Below are 20,747 nucleotides of genomic sequence, written 5' to 3'. Positions count from 1 at the left end.
CATGAATCCCATGGATGGATTGTGATTCTGGCATGCCCCATGGCATAGATATTTCAAAAAGGCCCATTACCAATGCATTCAACTGTTTATACCTGTTTGGCCCATTATATAGTAAAGAAGACACGGATACATTTTGACCAAATTCTGATTAATAATGTCAAATTCTTCTACATGTACTGTAAACATGGCCATTTCCTGTTCTAGAAGAACTGGCAGAACTTGTATTTAGGCGTGGTTGTAATAAAAAAAAAAAAAACATTTTCTCTCCTCTTTTTTTTTTTTTGCCTTGTCATAGATCTAGTGATTTTACACTCATTTTATTTGTTGAATTAGCCAGCAAGCTAAAAAAAGAAGCTATTTTAAGCTTGCTGTCTAATACTACAAAGTGATTTTTGTACCACTGGCTGTTCTTTCGATCACCACTAAGCAACATCATTTTAATTTTTAGCAGTAATTTCAACAAAGTTATAGAGCTTACCCATTCACCCATAGCAAATATTACTGGAGGAACTTATTTTTTTTTTGCTTAGTGAGTCTAATTTTGATTACATTTATTTGAATGAAGTAGAGACAGACTAAACATGCATTATAGTTTATTAATTTTATACATTAAAATATAGATTTTTTTACAGCATTGCTAAAAACAGGTTTTACAGGAGGTCTTTGCCAACATCTCTGTTGCTATTTTCAACAGTTAAGTCACCATCAGAGGTGAGCACGATCTGTAATGTTTTCTTTCATATGAGAATATTCAGTATTGCCAAACTATTATTATGAAATGATGTCAAAGCAGTATCCAAAAATTGTTTTACAGAAACATTTATTTTAGTAAACAAATTTACTGATCAAGACATCTTTGTGCAAAAATGCTAATTTATGTTTAGAAAAATCATAGAAGGTTAATACACATTTTATAAAATCATAGTCATTGTGATTTATTAGTAGACATAATGATAAATGGAACTTTTCATATTGTCATATTAAACATAAATGACAAGAACATCTGGTTTCTAAAAAAATACAATTAACATATCAGATCTCTGTCGCTTCCCTGAGTTTGATTCCTCTGATCACATGCACATTTTCTCTTTCAGTGATCTGAAGAATCACAGCACAAAATCTCAGTAAATAAACTGTCATCAGACACTGTCCTTCCTTCATTTCTCCTTAGGAAAAAAATCCAGAGGTGAGAATAAAGAGGCTTTACAAAAAAAGGGTCTTTGTTAGTAAATAGTCTTTGCATGTTTGATTTCTTTCAGACGTAGGCTCTGCTAGTGGCAGTGGACCGTGGCTGAATGTACTTCATGTTGTGGTTGTCCTCTTTAGGCGGGCAGGAGCTGCACAGAATACCTCCTCCCAGGATCAGCAGCGCAGCAGCACCAAATCCGATGTAGAGAGAAGCCCCGAGCTCCCTCCTTTGGGCATCTGTGAGAAGGGGATTGTAGAAATCCCTGACGATGGTGTTTGCTGACCAGCAGACGGGGACCAGGACCAACACTCCAGCGACGATGAAGATCACACCACTGGCGATGGCCACCTTTGTCTTGGTGTCTTCTCTCTCGACAAAGTTGGTGCATTTTCCACCAGCAAGCCCCAGGACGATCCCAAAGACACAGACAATGATGGCGACGATCACAAGCGCCCGAGCAGCCTGCAGGTCCTGAGGTAAAGCCAGGAGCGAGTCGTAGATTTTGCACTGCATCTGTCCTGTGCTCTGGATCACACAGTTCATCCACAAGCCCTCCCAGATGGTCTGTGCTGTCACGATATTGGCACCAATGAACGCGGTCACCTTCCACATGGGAAGGGCGCAGATCACGATCGCCCCCAAGAAACCAATAATGGCCAGGGACAGGCCTAGCATCTGTTTACACATAGACACCATTTTTCTCTCGTTTGCTCGGCTTCGTTGGCTTGAAAGTGTTTGCTCCTCTGTAAATCGTAGTAATGACTTCTGATCCTAGTTTTCAGAGTTTTAAGATTGTCTCAGAGGGGAGGAGTCCAAGTCAGATGGACATGAAACTGGGTTAAGGTGAATTTTCAAGTCTGACCAGATTCCCCAGCAAGGAATGACGATACGAGGCTAGTTTCGGTGAGATACGCATCAACAAGGAACAATAAAGTGTCACATAAACACAAAGGAACAAAGTCATCAACCAAAAGGATTGGACAGATATCACACACAAACTTATTGAGGCTCAAAGCAAAAAATATGACGCTAAAAATAAAGCTAAGCGATATAAGACATCCGTACACCATCAGTGGTTTGATGGCAGGATGAATTAAATGCTTATTGAATATGACTTTGTTTTCCTATTACTGTAATGAAAAACTAAACCAATGCAACACTACCATTGATTTTAATTTATTTTTTAGTTAATGTCCACGCAGAATTCACAGTGCTTTCCAAGTAATATTTACAATACAATTACATCAACACTTTTCTTGAAAATTAAATGAGCATTTTAATCATATTTAAAAAAAATCATGTTTTTTTATTTAATCATTTTTGTCTATTTGACAGCTAAAGGTTTAATTCTCAATGTTCAGTTAATGAAGAATAAATATATAAATGCAACTCTTGAGATCATTTATAATAATCCAGAAATATATTTATTGACAAGACAATTTAAAAATACAAAGCTATACTTATTGTCAAAATATTCCCCATTGGAGAAGCAATCAAAGTTACAAATTCTTTGGAAAATATCACAGAAAAGGCTTGAATTTGCAAAATAAGTGAAGAACACAAGTACTTGCAAATTTCACCTACTCTGTTGAAACATACATATATACATACTTCATTAGCATTACATCATCTCTGCCAGTAGAACAACTGGAATTAGAGGGGAAAGAGGACAAACAAGATTTTCCAAATCACCTCTATTCAAACGCTAGCAAAGAATAAGACACGGCAAGCAAGTCATACATACATTTACACATGTTATTTAACCAAACAGTAGAGATTTCACTCAAAAATGTTTCAGAAAGTGTTAGTTAATATTATTGTCCATTAGCTAAAGATATTGTCCTGGAACAGGTGTGTAAGTTGGGGCTGGATAAGGTTTGTTAGGAAGATAAGCTCCAGTATATACAGCACTCGGTGCGTATGTTTTGGCAGGCATATAAGATCCAGGAGGCCCATACATAGGTCCTTGGTAGGGGTACATGGGTGGGTATTTCGGATACATATCTTCTCTCGGTGGGCAGGAGGTACACAGAATGATCCCTCCAAACAGAAGAAACCCTGAGGCGCCCCAGCCGATGTAAATGGATGCCCCAAGCTCCCTCTTTTGGGTCTCAATTGTGAGAACACTCTGGAAATCCGAGATGGTGTAGGCTGAGGACCAGCAGACTGGAATGAGACAGATGACTCCAGCTACAATGCACAAGATCCCACCCAGAATCAGCACTTTAGCCATGGAGGACTCTTTCTTCAGACAGCTGCTGCACTGGCCTCCCACAAACGTCAAGAGCATCCCAATGAAGCCGATCACTATTGCGATGACGGTCAGGGCACGTGCCGCTTGCAAGTCCTGGGTCAGTCTCATGATTGAGTCTTGGACTTTACACTGCATCTGTCCTGTGCTCTGCATCACACAGTTCATCCACAAGCCATCCATGACCATCTGGCCCGATACGATGTTGGCACCGATGTACGTAGTGACGCGCCACATGGGCATGCCACAGCTGACACATATGCCAACGAATCCAATGAAGCACAGGACCTGGCCGGAAACCTCTTTAGCAATCCTCCCCATGTTGAAGCTGCTGGTGTTGTCAAACTCAAACGCAGCTGTTGGTCTGGTCTTAACCCATAGGTGTCTGAGAAACAAGCAGGAAGTGATGGCCTGTTTGATTTAGACACAGATCCTCACTGGGAGGTGTTTTGTGTCTCTGGTTGGTTAAACCTGCTGAACAAGATGCCAAAGAAAGATTCTTCATGCAAGCTGCCCCAGAGTTCTTTGCTCCCTACTTCCTGAGATCTGTTGAAGTTTACTTCAGAACATTCATTCACAGATTTGTGCTACATCACGGCCTGCCGCGTCTTCACACACAGACGAAACCTACTAGAGAAGTGTGAAGTGTGACATAATATACCTCTGTAAATAAATACAATTTAAATTCACATCTTGCACACTTTAATGCCTTTTGAATAGAACATATAAACTCCCTTTGAACTGGAATCATGGTAGAATATCCTGTGATGTCTACTTTGCAGGGCACTTACGGTTGTATAGGACAAATGTCTGAAGTGATAAGAGAAACATACAAAACATGCAGAGCGGTGGTACGTGAGGACTGGAATTGAGAATGTATATTAAAGAGGCTAATTCTCTATATAGTTGCAGAAATATTCTGATGTTTTGATTATTAGGGATCAGACCGTTGCAGTTGTACCACTGTTGGTGGTTGCAGTGAAACGCATGACAAAGGAGTACAAAGTAAACAGTGTTTATTCAAATGCACAAGGAAACACCGGAGATCAGAGGAAAGATAACACAACCACTTAAATGCAAGGTCAAACATAACCAATACCAGACAAGGAACAGGAGCTTAAATACTACAGGAGTGCAAGGAAAAGCAGAACAGATGTGGGTAACTAATTGACAACCAAGGAAACTAACTAGAACCTTCAGGTAGTCAAACAGGTACAGACAACTAAACCAAAACATAATATACACATGACAACAGTCTGAGGACTTGGGATACTTTATTATTGTTTTGTTTATGATACTGTTTTATGGCAAAAATACATAACACACAACAATAAATAAAAAGAGAATAATAAAAAGGTAATTTTATACACAATTGAAACAAATGAACAATCTATATTTAGGCTCTTTTATACAAAGCGACTTGCATTGCACTGAAGGAATACATCAGTTCAAGCATCCCTAGAGAATCGAACGCATGATGTTTTTAATTCTATGGTTTGAGTTACTGGATAGCTAACATAAAAAAAAAAAAATTACAAAATTTATCCTAGGGCTTGTATTAAATGATACATACAGTGGCATAAATATCATCACAACCTATTTAATCTATTTTCTTGTGTGAGCGGGAGCTGCACAGAATACCTCCTCCCAGGATCAGCAGCGCAGCAGCACCCCATCCGATGTAGAGAGAAGCCCCGAGCTCCCTCCTTTGGGCATCTGTGAGAAGGGGATTGTAGAAATCCCTGACGATGGTGTTTGCTGACCAGCAGACGGGGACCAGGACCAACACTCCAGCGACGATGAAGATCACACCACTGGCGATGGCCACCTTTGTCTTGGTGTCTTCTCTCTTGACAAAGTTGGTGCATTTTCCACCAGCAAGCCCCAGGACGATCCCAAAGACACAGACAATGATGGCGACGATCACAAGCACCCGAGCAGCCTGCAGGTCCTGAGGTAAAGCCAGGAGCGAGTCGTAGATTTTGCACTGCATCTGTCCTGTGCTCTGGATCACACAGTTCATCCACAAGCCCTCCCAGATGGTCTGTGCTGTCACGATATTGGCTCCAATGAACGCAGTCACCTTCCACATGGGAAGCGCACAGATCATGATCGCCCCCAAGAAACCAATAATGGCCAGGGACAGGCCTAGCATCTGTTTACACATAGACACCATTTTTCTCTCGTTTGCTCGGCTTCGTTGGCTTGAAAGTAGTAGGGGTAGTAGTAGTTTTGGCTTTAAATAGTAGTAATTACTTCTGATCCTAGTTTTCAGAGTTTTAAGATTGTCTCAGCAGGTAGGAGTGCAAGTCGGATGGAGCTGAAACCGGGTTAAGGTGAATTTTCAAGCCTGACCAGATTCCCCAGCAAGGAATGTTGATAAAGGAGAAACCAGAGACGCCTCAGCCAATGTATATGATGCCCCAAGCTCTCTCTTTTGGGTCTCGATTGTGAGAACGCTCTGGAAATCTGAGATGGTGTAGGCTGAGGACCAGCAGACAAGAATGAGACAGATGACTACAGCTACAATGCACAGTATGCCACCCAGAAGCAACATTTTAGCCATGGAGGATTATTTTTTCAGACAGCTGTTGCACTGGCCTCCCACAAACTTCAAGAGCATCCAATTGAAGCCAATCACTATTGCGATTGCAACTCCTGGGTCAGTTGCATGATTGAGTCTTGGACTTTACACTGCCTCTGTCCTATGCTCTGCATCACACAGTTCATCAGACTTCTTTCAAGTGCCTTCAAAGAACCTATTTATGGGCCTATTAATCATTGCACAACTTGCCACTGGTGTTTAATAAGATTTGAAATGACATCAATATCTGAAATGCTAAAATATTATACATTATTCAGTACATAAGATTTATTTTACCAGATGCAGAAAACTTATCTAGGTCATATATTTATTTTTCTATAGGGTTATAAGTTTGTCTCTATGTAGCACCGTGGTCCTGTGAGGCATGGCCTTTCGTTCCCTTGTGTGTCTCCACATATTGAGGAATGACAATAAAGCTCACTTGAACTAAAACTTGAAATTAAGAAAAAAGAAAAACAATTATTAATGTAGAAATATAATGAGTTCAAGATGTCTTATTGACAAGATACCAGTGTGTTTTTAGAAAGTTTAGTCTTTATTTTGGGTTAGAATGCTACAGTGCAAGACCTTAAAGGACCTTAACAGGGTATTTATGGGCCTATTAATCATTGTACAGCAAGCTTTGAGTTTCCATCACTAGAAACAGAATCTCACTAATAATATGCAGTTACAACTGTTGAGTAATGACACAGAACTTCCTGTGAATGTGGGTCATGTCATATAAACACACTGTATATTAAAGAGGCTAATATGCTACATAGAGCCAAGAAAGAAATATTCTGATGTATTGATTAGTAGAGATGAGATTTTACCATAACATTTAAATGACCTTCTTATTTATTTATTTGTGTTTGTTTGTGAAATAATATTGAAAGTGTACCCAAAAGTTATTAAACGTATTAACTTGTGAGATATGCTTTAATTAATACGATACATCACAGTCAGAGGACTTAGGATACTTTGCTGTTGTTTTATTGAAATACATAATACACGTTAAATTAGAGGATAATAAAAAGGGTATTATTGTACGGTGCTTGGCAGTAACCGATTACATGTAATCTGGATTACGTAATCAGATTACAAAAATTAAGTACTTGTAACTCTAGATTAAATTACATATTAAAAATACTCATAATCAGACTACAGTTACTTTTTTTATTGATGACGTGATTATTCACACAATAGGAAATAATTATTTACAATTCATTTATTCTCTCTACTTTTTACTCTTTTCATCTTTTAAATATTCCTTTCTAAAAAAGCCTACCACTTATATACATTTAGAATATAAAATACAGAAATACATTGCAGTTTTGTGGACATTCACACAAATACCAGTCATGTGGATATAATTACACAGAAAACACAGGGAGGCCACGCAGCATTAACCACTGGATTTACAAAAAAATGATTTCAGTTTAAGAAGTAATCTACTCAACACTGTTGTACGCATTTTAAATAGATAAACAATCTGTATTTAGAATTCCGCTCTAAAAGCTGTAATATATACATTACTCTTTTATGCAAAGTGACCTTATTCCCATTGCACTGAATGAATACATATTATCAGTTCAAGCTTTCCCAGAGAATTGAACGCATGATGTTTCTACTGCTTTGCTCTGTTTGAGTGACTGAATTACCAACATAAAAATAATTTATCCAATGGAAAGTATTAAATGATAACGTCACAACATGTAATCTCGATTTAGAAGATGTGTATTCATAATTCTTTGTTTTTTGTGAAGAGGAAGAATGAAAATGTTATGATATCACATGTAAAAAAATGTCTCAAGTAATTTTACAGATGAATTACTGACAAAGTGATGAATTAGATCAATCAGTCACTTGAGTGTCCATTTTAAGGCCGGTCGTATGGGTTCTGTGTCTCAGACAAACTCTCTCGGAGCAGAATTGGTCCTCACAGCGGAGAACTTGGGGTTGTAGATGCGTTCTTGCTTCGGCGGGCAGTTCCAGCAAAGTATTCCTCCTCCCAGTAAAAGCAAGCCAGCCGATCCCCAGCCGACATACAGAGCTGCGCCCAACTCCCTCCGCTGGGCCTCCACCATCATCGGGTTATAGAAGTTCTGTATGGTCGTGTGTGCCGCCCACGACACTGGGATCATACAAAGAACTCCAGAGATAATTAGGAGAATGCCTGCAACGATGCACGCCTTTGCTTTGGACGCTTGGTCCTCAATGCAGTTGGTGCACTTCCCACCAGCCAGAGACATTACGATCCCAAAGAGTCCAGTCAGAATGGAGATGATGATCATGGCCCGGCCCGCTTGAAGATCAGAGCTGAGCGCCAGCATGGAGTCGTAGACTTTACACTGCATCTGTCCAGTGCTCTGCACCACGCAGTTCATCCACATGCCCTCCCAGATGATCTGTGCTGTGACGATGTTGGCCCCGATGAATGCAGACACCTTCCACTGGGGCAAAGCGCACACGATAATGACCCCCAGCCAACCCAGCATGGCTGTGGATATGCCCATAATCTGTAGTCCTTGGGAGACCATTTTTAAACCACAGCCTTTACAGTGAAAAAGTCGCCGAAAGTGTGCAAACCAGAGACTTTTGCTATTTATAGGAAAGGTTTGAAAAGGTGGAGTTTGGTTCTCCTGAGCTGAGGATTTCTATGGAGAGCCCCTATGATTGCTCATTTACACTATACACACAAAACTAATGGCTTTCAGAAGCACAGCAACACTTCAAGGTCCTTCAAGGTCAGTTAAAAAATAACTTTTCAAAATGACCTTGCACTGACATAAAAAGGCCCTGTGAAAAGATATGGTCTTTATTTGAATGATTATGTCTGGAAATATTTAATGTATGCTGTCTTCACGTTTTTACGATAGGTGGATAATAAGTGCAGAAAAGCATAAAACACATTACGAAATGTTCTCATCCATTTTGAAACCACACAAAAGGATCATTCAAACCTTTTTACTGATCAGTTGTGATCTATAATAACTGGAGAGAGCTTTCTGTTAGTGTTTCCATTCATCGCCATTCATCACCTCTCAAGGTAGTTTTGTGTGTGTGTGTGTGTGTACTTGTATATACTACATTGTAAGGACCGAATGTCCCCACAAAGTTAGAAAACTTGACATTTTTGGAAAAAAAAATATATATAAAAAATAGCAAATTATATTTATCTGAAAGTGTATCAATGCAAACAGGTTTTCTGTAAGGGGTAGGTTTAGGGTTAGGGGATAACATATTGTGGTCAGTATAAAAGTAATAGAAGTCTATGGAAAGTCCCCACAATTCACAGAAACAAACGTGTGTGTGTGTGTGTGTGTGTGTGTAGACACAGAGTAATGGCTACAACACTCTACTGGACATTTTCCCAGGTATAAACATATGTTAAAACTCTCCGAGCTTCACTGTAGTAAAAACCTACACTTCTAAAATGTGAAACACAAAGAAAATAGGAAAATTTATATTTGAGCCAGAATGCTGCCATCTGGTGGGAATAAGAAAAATGGCATGACTTCATGTAACGGTTAGTAGATGACTGAAGTAAACAGCACATGAATTAAAGATTTTATACTACATCATTTTATGTAGACATTATTCATATATCATTAATTTATACATTATTATTTATATTTATGTATTATTCAACTATTATTGGTCAAATATGTATATGTATCAAATATTTGTAGTTGACAAATAGAAACTATACTGTGTCCTAATAGCAATAGCAAAAATGTAGAAAAAAATATAACATACAAATAACATGAGATATATATCTTCATTCTTAGAGTTACAAATAGCGTGAAAGAGGTTTATCATCCATGTTAGAGGTTTTTTTTTTTTTTTTAATTTTTCCGTCACACCATTGATACGTCAACTACCCATATATATGTATATATATATGCACACATACACGTATATACATATGTATGCATGTATGTATATACACATATATATATATATATATATATATATATATATCCATGACTTGTGACAACTCCCAGACTACTTGTTTATCAGATAATTATCAGAAACCCAACTGTCTTTTTAAACAAAGAAGTACTAACATAACTGTGCTGGATCCTGATTTTTATTATTTTAAAAAAAATCACATACAACCCATTTTTATTTGTGTAATGAAGCACAAGAACCAATAATATATGTTTGTGAAGAATTTATTAATTGAAATGCATATATTGTAATGTTTTGTAGCACAGCACAAACATCTGTCACAAAGCACAACATGATTAAATTTACACTTTGTATAAATCCTTAACACTTTAAGCATATCAGAAGAGGGACTCCACAGAGCGTGAATCCAGCAATAAAAAACAAACAAAAAAGAGGTATTTACAGTTCTCATAATTTTTTTTGGCAGCACTGTTTTGCTCAGCGCCGTGACCTGAAACATTCTTCGTATTTCACTGGCAGCTGACAGCTAATTCGATCAGTGAAATAACATTCACATACATGATCAACTGTAATACAACAGGTCAAAAAATGACCAAGGTACACAAATTAAAGTCACTATTTGCAGTGGTCCTTGGTTGCTCTTCATACATAGCCTTTGTTTCCTCCAGGCCGAGCAGTGTACTTGGCAGTGTACTGATCTTTAGGAGGGCAGTTTGCACAAAGCAACGACCCTCCAATAATCAACAGCGCCGAGGCACCCCATCCAATAAACAACGAAGCTCCCAACTCTTTCTTCTGTGCGCTGAGGGTCATAGGGTTGTAGAAGTCCCTTATAATTGTATTGGCCGTCCAGCAGACGGGAATCAAACACAGAACTCCAGCCACGATGAAGATGGCTCCCGAAATGATGCTGACTTTGGCCTTGGTGCGCTCGTCCTCGATGCAGTTGGTGCACTTCCCTCCAGTAGCCGCTAGCAGGATGCCAATGACACCCATCAGGATGGAGATGACAGTCAGGGCTCGAGCCGCCTGTAGATCTGAGCTGAGGGCCAGCATGGAGTCATACACTTTACACTGCATCTGTCCTGTGCTCTGCACCACACAGCTCATCCAGATCCCCTCCCAGGTTGTTTGCGCAGTGACTATATTCTGTCCAATGAAAGCCGTGACATGCCACATAGGGAGAGCGCAAACCACGATGACCCCGATCCAGCCGATGATGGCCAGGGCTATGCCCAGCATCTGCAACCCTGCTGATACCATACTAGCACGCTGCTTTGCTCGTGTATAAAAGAACAGTCTTCAGTCTCTAGAGCTGCTTTAGTGATCATGGGAGTAAAGCGGGCCCTTTTATGTGAAGTGAAACAAGGAGGAGCTGCACGAATCACTCTCAGGTGCACCATCACCATTATTTGCCCCCTGGCTGTGGTGTCATTAATCAAGCAAATCCTAGTGACGAGCCTCAGCTCTAATTGCATTAGGGTGGATTTGTTTTTGCTGAATGGTACATTTTATGAATCATAATTTCATAGTTATTCATAGTTTTTGTGCAAAATAACATTAGCGTGACTCATGGTTCAATGATAAAAAAAATCCCAAAGAAAAACAGAGCATAGGAGTAATCCATAAAAAAACTAGAAACAAGGCAGACACAAATATAATACCGAAAACGGGCGTCCCAAGGCTTTTAAGAGATGAAATTACATAACTGACTCTGGGCGATATGTAAAAAAATGACTGAAATAAAATGTATAAAAATTTTAGGATTTTAAAATAGGGTTTTCCCTCTAATACACACACACCCAAGAGACAGCGAGTATTGATTCATTGTCTTTTCTCTGGTTGCTAATTGTAAATAAAGCTTTAGCTTAGGAGGAGTATTTTACATAATGCACTTCATCTCTACTTCGAGATGATTATGTGACAACAGTATCGTTTTAATTATGGGTTTTAATAAATTAGTCATTTTGAGCCAAGCATATCACATGCCACCCTCTCGCTACATACATTATTTACTCTCACAAAAAAACTTCAACACTTTGAATAAGCCTGGAAACATCCCTTTTTTCATATTTCATGTTTTTCTACACAGAAGCATTACTAAAGCGAGAGAAAAAAAAACATGCGGTTGCTGACCTGGTTTCCAGTGTCCAGAGAAAGAGAGAGGTGCAATCTTTCTTAAAGCCACTGCAGCACTATATAGTTAAAAGAACTAAAAAGTGTTCACTGTCCAAGGGTTCGCAGACATTTAGAGGCACATGTTGGAGGGATGAAAGTCAATCCCAGGTGTTTGCTGTGTAGAAAATAGAAAAAAAGAGGGACAGAGTAAGGGATACAGATTGTTTCATAAATGAAAGAAGGCTCTGTTTGGTGGCCAGAAGGACAATAATGGCTCTATTTTACAAGGCAGCTCATTAAAATACCTTGGCCAGGAGAAAGAGGATACGGGTCCTCACTCACGTACACAGGTAAGGAATGTCTGCAATTAAGGATTTGAGGAAAGATGGTTAGCCAAAGATTACCTTCTCAGATGGGTTGCTTCGAATTCTTTAAAAGCAGGCTCTAGTAGAATCCAACATTTCAATACAAAAATGGGATGGGATTGATTAAATTTAAATACAAAGACAACTACTTTAAAGTAAAAATCTATTTTTAAAGAGTTAATTTGACATTAAAAGATTACATACAGTAGTCATAATAACATGACCATAATGTAGGTATAGTGAATCATACTTTGTAGTTTGTTCAGACATTAAACACAAAACTACAAACACACTTAGTTAATTTAATTGGGTTTGTCCTAACGTCTATCTGAACACATGAGTTAGAAGTTTCTACATGCTTAAGGCTTTCAAAGTCAGTGAGGCTTTTCTAAAAACCATCTAAACATGTAGTTACGTGAACAACTGACTGATCTAGTTCTTAGGAAAATGAGTACATGGGAAATATTACACATGGAAAAAGAGGTGAAATGTTACACAAGCGCTATGAGTTTTATATTATCATCAGAAGAACAGTTTCAAAAACTGTCGAACTTTGACTCTTCGGTTAGAATGTGAATAAAATAAAAACAATTATGTCTTGAGATAAGAAACAAATACACAAATGTATTTTTTTCTTCTAATTATATACTTCTACTTCCAGCGGTGAGTCATTTGTCCCACACTCTGTTGTTGACCCCGGTGTGATTACTAATGAAACTGTTAATAGTCCCCCTCCCGGGGCTGATGGGGGAGAGGCAGCATGCATGACATCAGAGAGTATCACCCCTGGGCTTTTGGGATGGTTGACAGAGTTTCTGTGGATGAACAACACTGTGATAGCGATCTAGAAGAATGAAAAACTGATGACTCAGCTGTGTTTCTAATGATCAAGCATGACCGCACAACACCGAGAGCACCTGATGCTTGACCCGGCCAGCTAATTACAGACCGCTGAGTTTCTAAACAATTAACATCTTAGAAGAGAAGAAGAACAGTGGACTACACATCAGAAAAAAAGCTTAGACTTTTCTAGACACAGAGACTTTAGGAAGTGAATCTTCTCCACTTTCTGAAGGGATATTTAAAATATAAATTTAAAGAACAGAAGAACAGAAATGTTTAAATTCAAATAAAGCACAAAAACTGATAATCAATAGACAAATTTGATATAATGCAAATGGGGAAAAAGGAAAGTCAATAAATTAATCATTTAAAATGGAATAAAAAAAAAAAATTCTGTAAAGCATTTTTCTAGAACAGAGTTGAACTAGCCTACTTTAAAAGATAGTTTGTATCCTTTTAATTGTATCAGATATGTCTTTGGGAGGTCTGTAGCGCACACACAATGGTTTCCAAACGTTGAAACACTTGTCTGGTCTCAGGAAATGCCAGGAAGACAAGTGTTGTCCCGAGGTATTTTCTCATGAATATTTCTAGAAATTCTTACTAAGAAAATAATTTTTTTTCTAATTCCATAACGGTGTGCTGTTACTATTATCGCCTTTCCCACATATTCTAACAAATCCACATACTATTGTAATGCAGACACATTGACAATACATAATTCTGCCTACATTTTTGTAAAATGTGAAATACTTTGCTCTGTTTACTTTCTTGCACCATAAACAATTGTGCAACATTATGCGTAATAAACAACATCAACAGTCCAGTTTCATGAAAAAAGTACCTGTGGGTATATATACTGTATATATATATATATATATATATATATATATATATATATATTTCAAAATGATATTGCTTGTACCACGTTTCATGACACTTTCATAGTGAAGTGTCCATTGACTGGCACTTAAGCGATAAACTATTCTATCGTGTTTGAAATTATACGTATTATAAACCTACCCTAAACCAAAAAACAAAAGTGATAAAATGCATTTGCTGAACCAGTTTTACCATTTTAGCTGATCTCAGATAAAGATAAACTCATTCTAATCTCAAAATTAAATGAGGAAAACAAAACACAACATTATACATTATGAAAACCAATATAGCTACAGTATGTGGTCTACTGTAAGAAAAAAAAAGGAAAAGCAAAAATATCCAATGCACATGTTTTCCCTCCCAGTCTGAGACTGCAAGGCTAAAAGGCATATGCCTGATTAATGAACTCTACTGATCATGAGAAACTGTGGTGGAACAGGTTCACACTCCCTCACCAAGCCACCAAGTAAACATTACAACCTAAATAATAAAAAAATCATGTCAGTCTTATGTCACTTTTTTTTTTTTTTTTTTACAACAGGCTGTGACTGCAGGCATGAAGGCCAATGCTCACCTGTTAAACTCTTCTGCTGGTGTGTAAGAAAATATTCCCACATTTTACATTACTAAACAGTAATTTTTACATTCTGTTTGTCACAGAACCGATTTTGTTATGTTCAATACAACATCTATTTAATCAGAGATTCGACACACAACGAGTCTATGTTCACTCTCAATGGATCAGTTCACTAATTGATTGTTGTCCTTATACATAACATAATACATATACATAGTTATGTACATATACATAACAACCAGCTACTGATCATTTTCTTTAGGACTTTGAGTTATAACCAGGGGTGGACTGAGTGGCCCTGGACTTTCTGGCACAGAGTGGCCCACCAAACCATAAATGAGTGGCATATTCTTGACATTATAATTAGTCTTTTCTGGTGTATATGACAAATAGTAAATAATTTTAAATAATTTTTACAAGGGACGGTTTAATGTCACTAAAGTTAAATACCAATATTATCAGTCCATATGACACAATGCTCTGGTATCGTCCAGAAGACTTGAATAGTGCAGAATGTGGACTGTTTTTATGGTGCCTTTCTATTGGTCATCCAGTATTTGTCCTTTTGCAGGAGCTTGACATCTATCATTTTAAGGAACAGAGCTCCAATTGTGGAAAAGACGATGCAAATTATTTTGATGACAAAAAATACAGTAAACAGTACTGTGAAATATATAATGTTACAATTTAAAACAGGTGTCTTCTGCTGTGATGCGCAGCTGAATTTTCAGCATCATTACTCCAGTCTTCAGTGTCACATGGTCTTCAGAAATCATAATAATATACTGATTTGCTGCTCAAGAAACATTTCTGATTATTATCAATGTTGAAAACTGTTGATACCATTCAGTCTTGGGTAAGATTAAAAAATATTAATATTTTTCTTCAACAATGTTGAATTAATCAAAGATTACAGAATACAAAAAGCGACTTTGATTAAATTGATTTAAGTGACAGTAAAGATATTTACACTTATTACAAAGTACTTCTATTTCAAATAAATGCTGTTCTTTAACTGAGAACCATTATACCAATAATAAAACCATTATTAATAATTGATCACAAATAATAACTGATAGCAAATTAGGCAGCATTAGAATGATTTCTGAAGGGACGCTGAAGACTGGAGTAATGATGCTGAAAATACAGCTTTGAGCACAGAAATAAATTACATTTTAAAACATCCTAAATAGAAAACCACTATTTTAAGTGTAATATTTCATAATATTATGCTATTGTTTTACTGAATTTTTGATCAAATAAATTCAATCTTCTTTCAAAAAATAAATAAAAATAAAATAAATAAATAAAAGGCCTTAATTATTTCAAACTTTTAACCACCAGTGTGTATATAAAATAGGCTAATGCATGTGAATTAATAAGCAAACTATATTTTATTAGGCCTATAATATAAATCACTTTCCTATGCACAGCACTCGAAAGCACAAGTCTTCAGTTTACATTGTTCTAGAGTAAGATTGAGAACGTTTTTTTAGATTTTTAACACGTGAAATCACGGAAGAAAGCAGATTTATGAACTCTTATCTCATGTCTGCTGAAAACTGCATTAGAGCCTACATTATGACGATTCAAATAACGGCATTAATATCTGAGAAATGTGAAAAGGCCAGTAGTAGTTTGCGTTCCTGAAAATTAATGTCTGTCGTTTAACTAAACGGTTGGCAAATATTGCTGAATTGTCTCTCGTCATGTTTAGCTGCTTACATCTTACCTCAGCTCGCATTCAAGTCGTGTGCAGCGTCTGTGAACAGTAAATCCTGCCCTCTACACTCTGATTGGCTGTTTCAAACATTTTGACACTGACGAGTGCTTTTGAGCCGCTGCACTGAGCCGGAGCTCGCTATATTAATTACAATTTTTGAACAAAGTGGGCCATGGATAATACTAATCCCGTGCGAATAGGGCTTAAGGCTGTGGCTGAAGTCAGTTTTAGTAGTTCTTGTGTTTCTCATTCTGTCAGTGATTCTGTTTGTTAACAGCAGGTGTTCATCACTAATGCTCAATCAGCACTTAATTAATTACTTAACTGCAAGTTTTAAAAACTTACATGGTTTATGCCAAGGGGATTGGTTTACTCAAATGTTTTACCCAAATAAGTTACCCTATCTTGTTGGGTTTTACAGTGGCCAGAACTTCCCATAGCTCATGATCCTGAGATCTGAAATCAAAATTGCATGTTCTTAATAGTGAGAATGGAGGATTGTCTTTTTGATGTTTGCACCATATGGAGCTGTGAAACTGTTTATTGACCCTTTTCTGATTATATTTCTTATGTAACCATACAGATGCTCTGCAGGAAGACTGAATAGCGGTCAGTATTGGATCACAACACTATGGCTTAGTGGATAACATCTAAACATTGGCTTGAAAGTGTCCTTTAACATTCTTTAAATGTAAACCTTCTTGGAAAACGTCAATAATCATAAATATGTCTCATTTCAACTATGCTGTTTTCAGTGCTGGGGTTAACATATTACAAGTAATGCAAGTGACGTAATCAGATTACTTTTTTCAAGTAACTAGTAATGGATTACTTTTTAATTTACAAGAAAATATATATTTTTTTCAAATAAGTAATGTCAATTACATTGCTTTTCCATTTATTGATTGTCAGCTCTCCTGTCATCATGTTGCGAGAAATCAGGAGTAAGTGCAGAGGTGTGCTTTGTGAACATGGTGGTACTGTATTTCTAGACTATGAACTTACTCATCTCACTTGCACAAACCCACATACTGTACAGATGTAAATTTACATTTTCTTCAGCCAGAGGTTTATTCATTTCACTTTTAACATGAAAAGGCTTTTACATTTGCCAAAAACAGAACTTTTTATTTTAAAAACAGACAAGCAAGGCCAAGTCTATATTTAAAAATTAATGCAAAAGTATAGCGTAACATTACTTTCCATAAAAATAATGAAATTAGTTACTTTTTTTAGGGAGTATAGTAATGCATTACTTTCAGAAGTAACTTTACCCAGCACTGGGTATTTTGTAGTCTTTACACCATGATACAGTGCAATCAGAAAGTATTCATAGTATTTAATTTTTCTCACATTTTGAGAGGATCTGTAGAGCAAGTTTCTCACATCTCCAAACATGATCTCTAGATCCCAACAAGAGGGACCATCAGGTTCTTCTCACCTCTCTTACCAAGTCCTGTCTACTATGATTGTCCAGTAAAATAATGAATGGATCTGAATATTTTCATAGTGCACTGTTAGAAATATTAGAAAATATTGTCATTTTTAACCCAGTGGCGCATACAGGCCTTTGCATACAGTATATGTCATTACCTCAATTAATGATTTTTGTTGGGGTTTTGTCTCATATGTGATAATTGTCAGATCTTGTATTGATCCCCTTTCTGCACTGTTGTTGGAAACAACAGCAACAACATCATTTTAGTATGCTTTTTTAAAAATCTAAAACTCTGATAGCTGCTTCTCCTCTGATCCCTCTCATGACTTCTGTCCACCAAAGTGCTTCCCCAGATAGCAACTTATTGTAGGCCCAGATCTGGCTCACATCTGGCACATGTGTAATCATGATCTGACCCACATGTAGCGTGGAATGATGGCACTTGTGCGGATCGCTCCTGTTTGCCAGATCTGGGCCAAAAGCAGGTCATAGCACTGCCACATGTCAGCCAAGAGCAAAGAAATAAACCACACTGGACCTTATCTGAGCCACAAATCTTCATATACTGTATTATTTATAGAGTCCTCTCAGCTTGTCTAAGCTTGATAACAAGCAAAAATCACCGAAGGAAAAAAGAGAACAGAAAAAAAGACACAAACAGAAACTCAAGAACTACAACTGACTGCAGCCACAGCCTTAGATGAATTCAGCTGGAGATAAAATACATTAAATCTCTGAAGAGCTCAGCAGAGGAGGATTAAACAACTCCACAAACAGCATAACCAGCTTCTGTTAGAGGTCTACAGAAGATCTTATTGAGAACTAAGAGGGGTTTAAATCTGTTTTTCATTTGAAGTACCCATAATGGTGATTTGTGTTTCCATTAGTTGGGCTCTTAATTATTATTAGTCATTTGTGATGTTGGGCTGTGACAGTATGTTTGACACATTTGCAATACATGCCAGTCTGCTGTTGCCGGTGTCAGAATTATTGTGTAATGGCCTGATTCACTGAAGATAAAAAAGTGAAAGGGCACTGACACACACATTTCAACAATCAACATATGAATCTTGACAATGGTGACAAAATATTCAGATAATTGGATCATTCTGGACATCACAAAAAACTACTAAAAGACACACACACACACAAAACACAGCAAAAAATAAACACTTGAACAAAAGTAAGAATTAAAGAAAATAATAGGGCAATTCAGCTGCATAATTTATTCATGCTGTGGTGCATGCTGGGAGTTTTGTGCTATTATGTGCTTTTATGGTACCCAGCATGCATTGCATCATTACACTTTTTATTGTCACCATTTTTGAGATTCATGTGTTGATTTATGATGACTTTGTGTGTTATTGGAGTTTACCCTTTTGTGATTTTTTCCTTAACTGGTTCTGCAAGACTGTTGATCTAATGCTACAGTATTATACAGCAAATGTATTAATGGCACAACACAATTGCTTGAGTCAAATGGCATTAATGAATCAGCCTGTTATATTATGATGACTAACCATCAAATGCTGACAATCATCACCTGATTTCAGTTTGCTTTTATTTGTTCCGGCAAGTGTGTTTGATAAACACACCATGACAATAACCAACGGAAACAAACTAATTGCAATAAGAGTTATGAGCCCAATTAATGGAAACACCAATCTCCATTATGGTGACTTCAAATGAAACAAACATTAGATTTAAACCCTGTTAATTCTCAATAAGCTCCTGTGTAGATCTCTAACAGAAATAAAATCAGTCTGGTTAGTAATGAGTGAAGCTGGTTATGCTGTTTGTTGTTTAATCCTCCTCTGCTGAGATCTTCAGAGATTTAATGTCTTTTATCTCCAGCTGAATTCATCTAAGGCTGTGCCTGAAGTCAGTTATAGTTCTTGAGTTTCTGTTTGTCTCTTTTTTTCTATTCTCTTCTTTCCTTCGGTGATTTTTGCTTGTTAGCAAGCTTAGACAAGCTGAGAGGACTCTATAAATAATATATGAAGATTTTGTGGCTCAGATAAGATACAGTGTGGTTTATTTCTTTGCTCCTGGCTGATATGTGGCATTGCTATGGCCTGCTTTTGGCCCAGATCTGGCAAACAGGAGCGGTCCGCCCAAGTGCCATCATTCCACATGTGCCAGATGTGGGCTGAGCCGAAATTATGTTACTATCCCCCCAGAAAACAAAGAGTTGAATTGTCTCTACTCAAAGAGGAGTGATTCAACAGATTTTCTCAAGGACACATGAGACACTAGAGGAGTTTCATTTTAATGTCGGACAAAAATGTATACTTTTATATGATGCTAAGGCAGGCAGGTACCGAAAGATCATCCAGACTGAAATCTGAACCATATAATTACTGCGGCTGAACAAGTAAGGGAGAAAGAAATGTTTGTTCTTTTTAATGCATTGTTTTTAACTAAAAAGTAAACTTTTGAATAAGCTTGCTTCTTAGGACACTTTTTTTATTTCACTAAGGACAGACAAGATACATGCTCATTGTTGCATGTCATTAAAAAAGTAAATAAATAACAGGATAAAAATATCCAATTCAGATATGAAACATTTGAATGGATAATTTTAATCGTGCCATCCCGTTACAAGAAAAATGCTACAAAAAGCCCCAGTCTCTCTTGTAACACACAAAACATGATGCCATCTAAGACTCCACCTTCCATCTTCTCTTAGCAGTATAAAGAAGGTAGAAACTGCATCTCTCTCTCTCTCTCTCTCTCTCTCTCTCTCTTTCACCGTTTCTTCATTTAAGCAAGTCTTCAAGTCTGAGAGCAGCTCTAATATCAGAGCTAATCCTGGATCCTGAGCAGCACGGTCTGTGAAAGCGAACAGCGGAGGGAAGCGCG

The 20,747-nt window shown here is 37.4% G+C and overlaps 5 protein-coding genes across 5 annotated transcripts; all 5 read right to left on the bottom strand.

Moving 5' to 3' along the window:
* Positions 1 to 583: 583 nt before the first annotated feature.
* On the bottom strand, positions 584 to 3,821 carry LOC306850891 (claudin-4-like). Its single transcript, XM_079386836.1, has one exon. The coding sequence runs from the start codon at positions 3,759 to 3,761 to the stop codon at positions 3,018 to 3,020; it is 744 nt and encodes a 247-aa protein (XP_079242962.1). The 5' UTR covers positions 3,762 to 3,821; the 3' UTR covers positions 584 to 3,017.
* LOC306850894 (claudin-4-like) lies at positions 584 to 3,821 on the bottom strand. The gene has a single exon (XM_079386838.1). The coding sequence runs from the start codon at positions 1,883 to 1,885 to the stop codon at positions 1,256 to 1,258; it is 630 nt and encodes a 209-aa protein (XP_079242964.1). The 5' UTR covers positions 1,886 to 3,821; the 3' UTR covers positions 584 to 1,255.
* An 883-nt stretch (positions 3,822 to 4,704) lies between these two features.
* On the bottom strand, positions 4,705 to 5,721 carry LOC306850896 (claudin-4-like). Its single transcript, XM_079386840.1, has one exon. It carries the CDS (start codon positions 5,614 to 5,616, stop codon positions 5,041 to 5,043), a length of 576 nt encoding a protein of 191 aa, XP_079242966.1. The 5' UTR covers positions 5,617 to 5,721; the 3' UTR covers positions 4,705 to 5,040.
* An 851-nt stretch (positions 5,722 to 6,572) lies between these two features.
* Positions 6,573 to 8,599, bottom strand: LOC306850893 (claudin-4-like). Its single transcript, XM_079386837.1, has one exon. It carries the CDS (start codon positions 8,562 to 8,564, stop codon positions 7,932 to 7,934), a length of 633 nt encoding a protein of 210 aa, XP_079242963.1. The 5' UTR covers positions 8,565 to 8,599; the 3' UTR covers positions 6,573 to 7,931.
* Positions 8,600 to 10,581: 1,982 nt separating this feature from the next.
* LOC306850895 (claudin-4-like) lies at positions 10,582 to 11,202 on the bottom strand (the record flags this gene model as incomplete). Its single annotated transcript, XM_079386839.1, has 1 exon — positions 10,582 to 11,202. One exon carries the CDS (start codon positions 11,200 to 11,202, stop codon positions 10,582 to 10,584), a length of 621 nt encoding a protein of 206 aa, XP_079242965.1.
* Positions 11,203 to 20,747: the final 9,545 nt, after the last annotated feature.

This window comes from Barbus barbus, assembly GCF_936440315.1.
Source record: "Barbus barbus genome assembly, chromosome: 31".
NCBI lineage: Eukaryota > Metazoa > Chordata > Actinopteri > Cypriniformes > Cyprinidae > Barbus > Barbus barbus.
The sequence above is the reverse complement of the archived record's forward strand: the minus strand, read 5'-3'. Positions and strand labels throughout refer to the sequence as shown.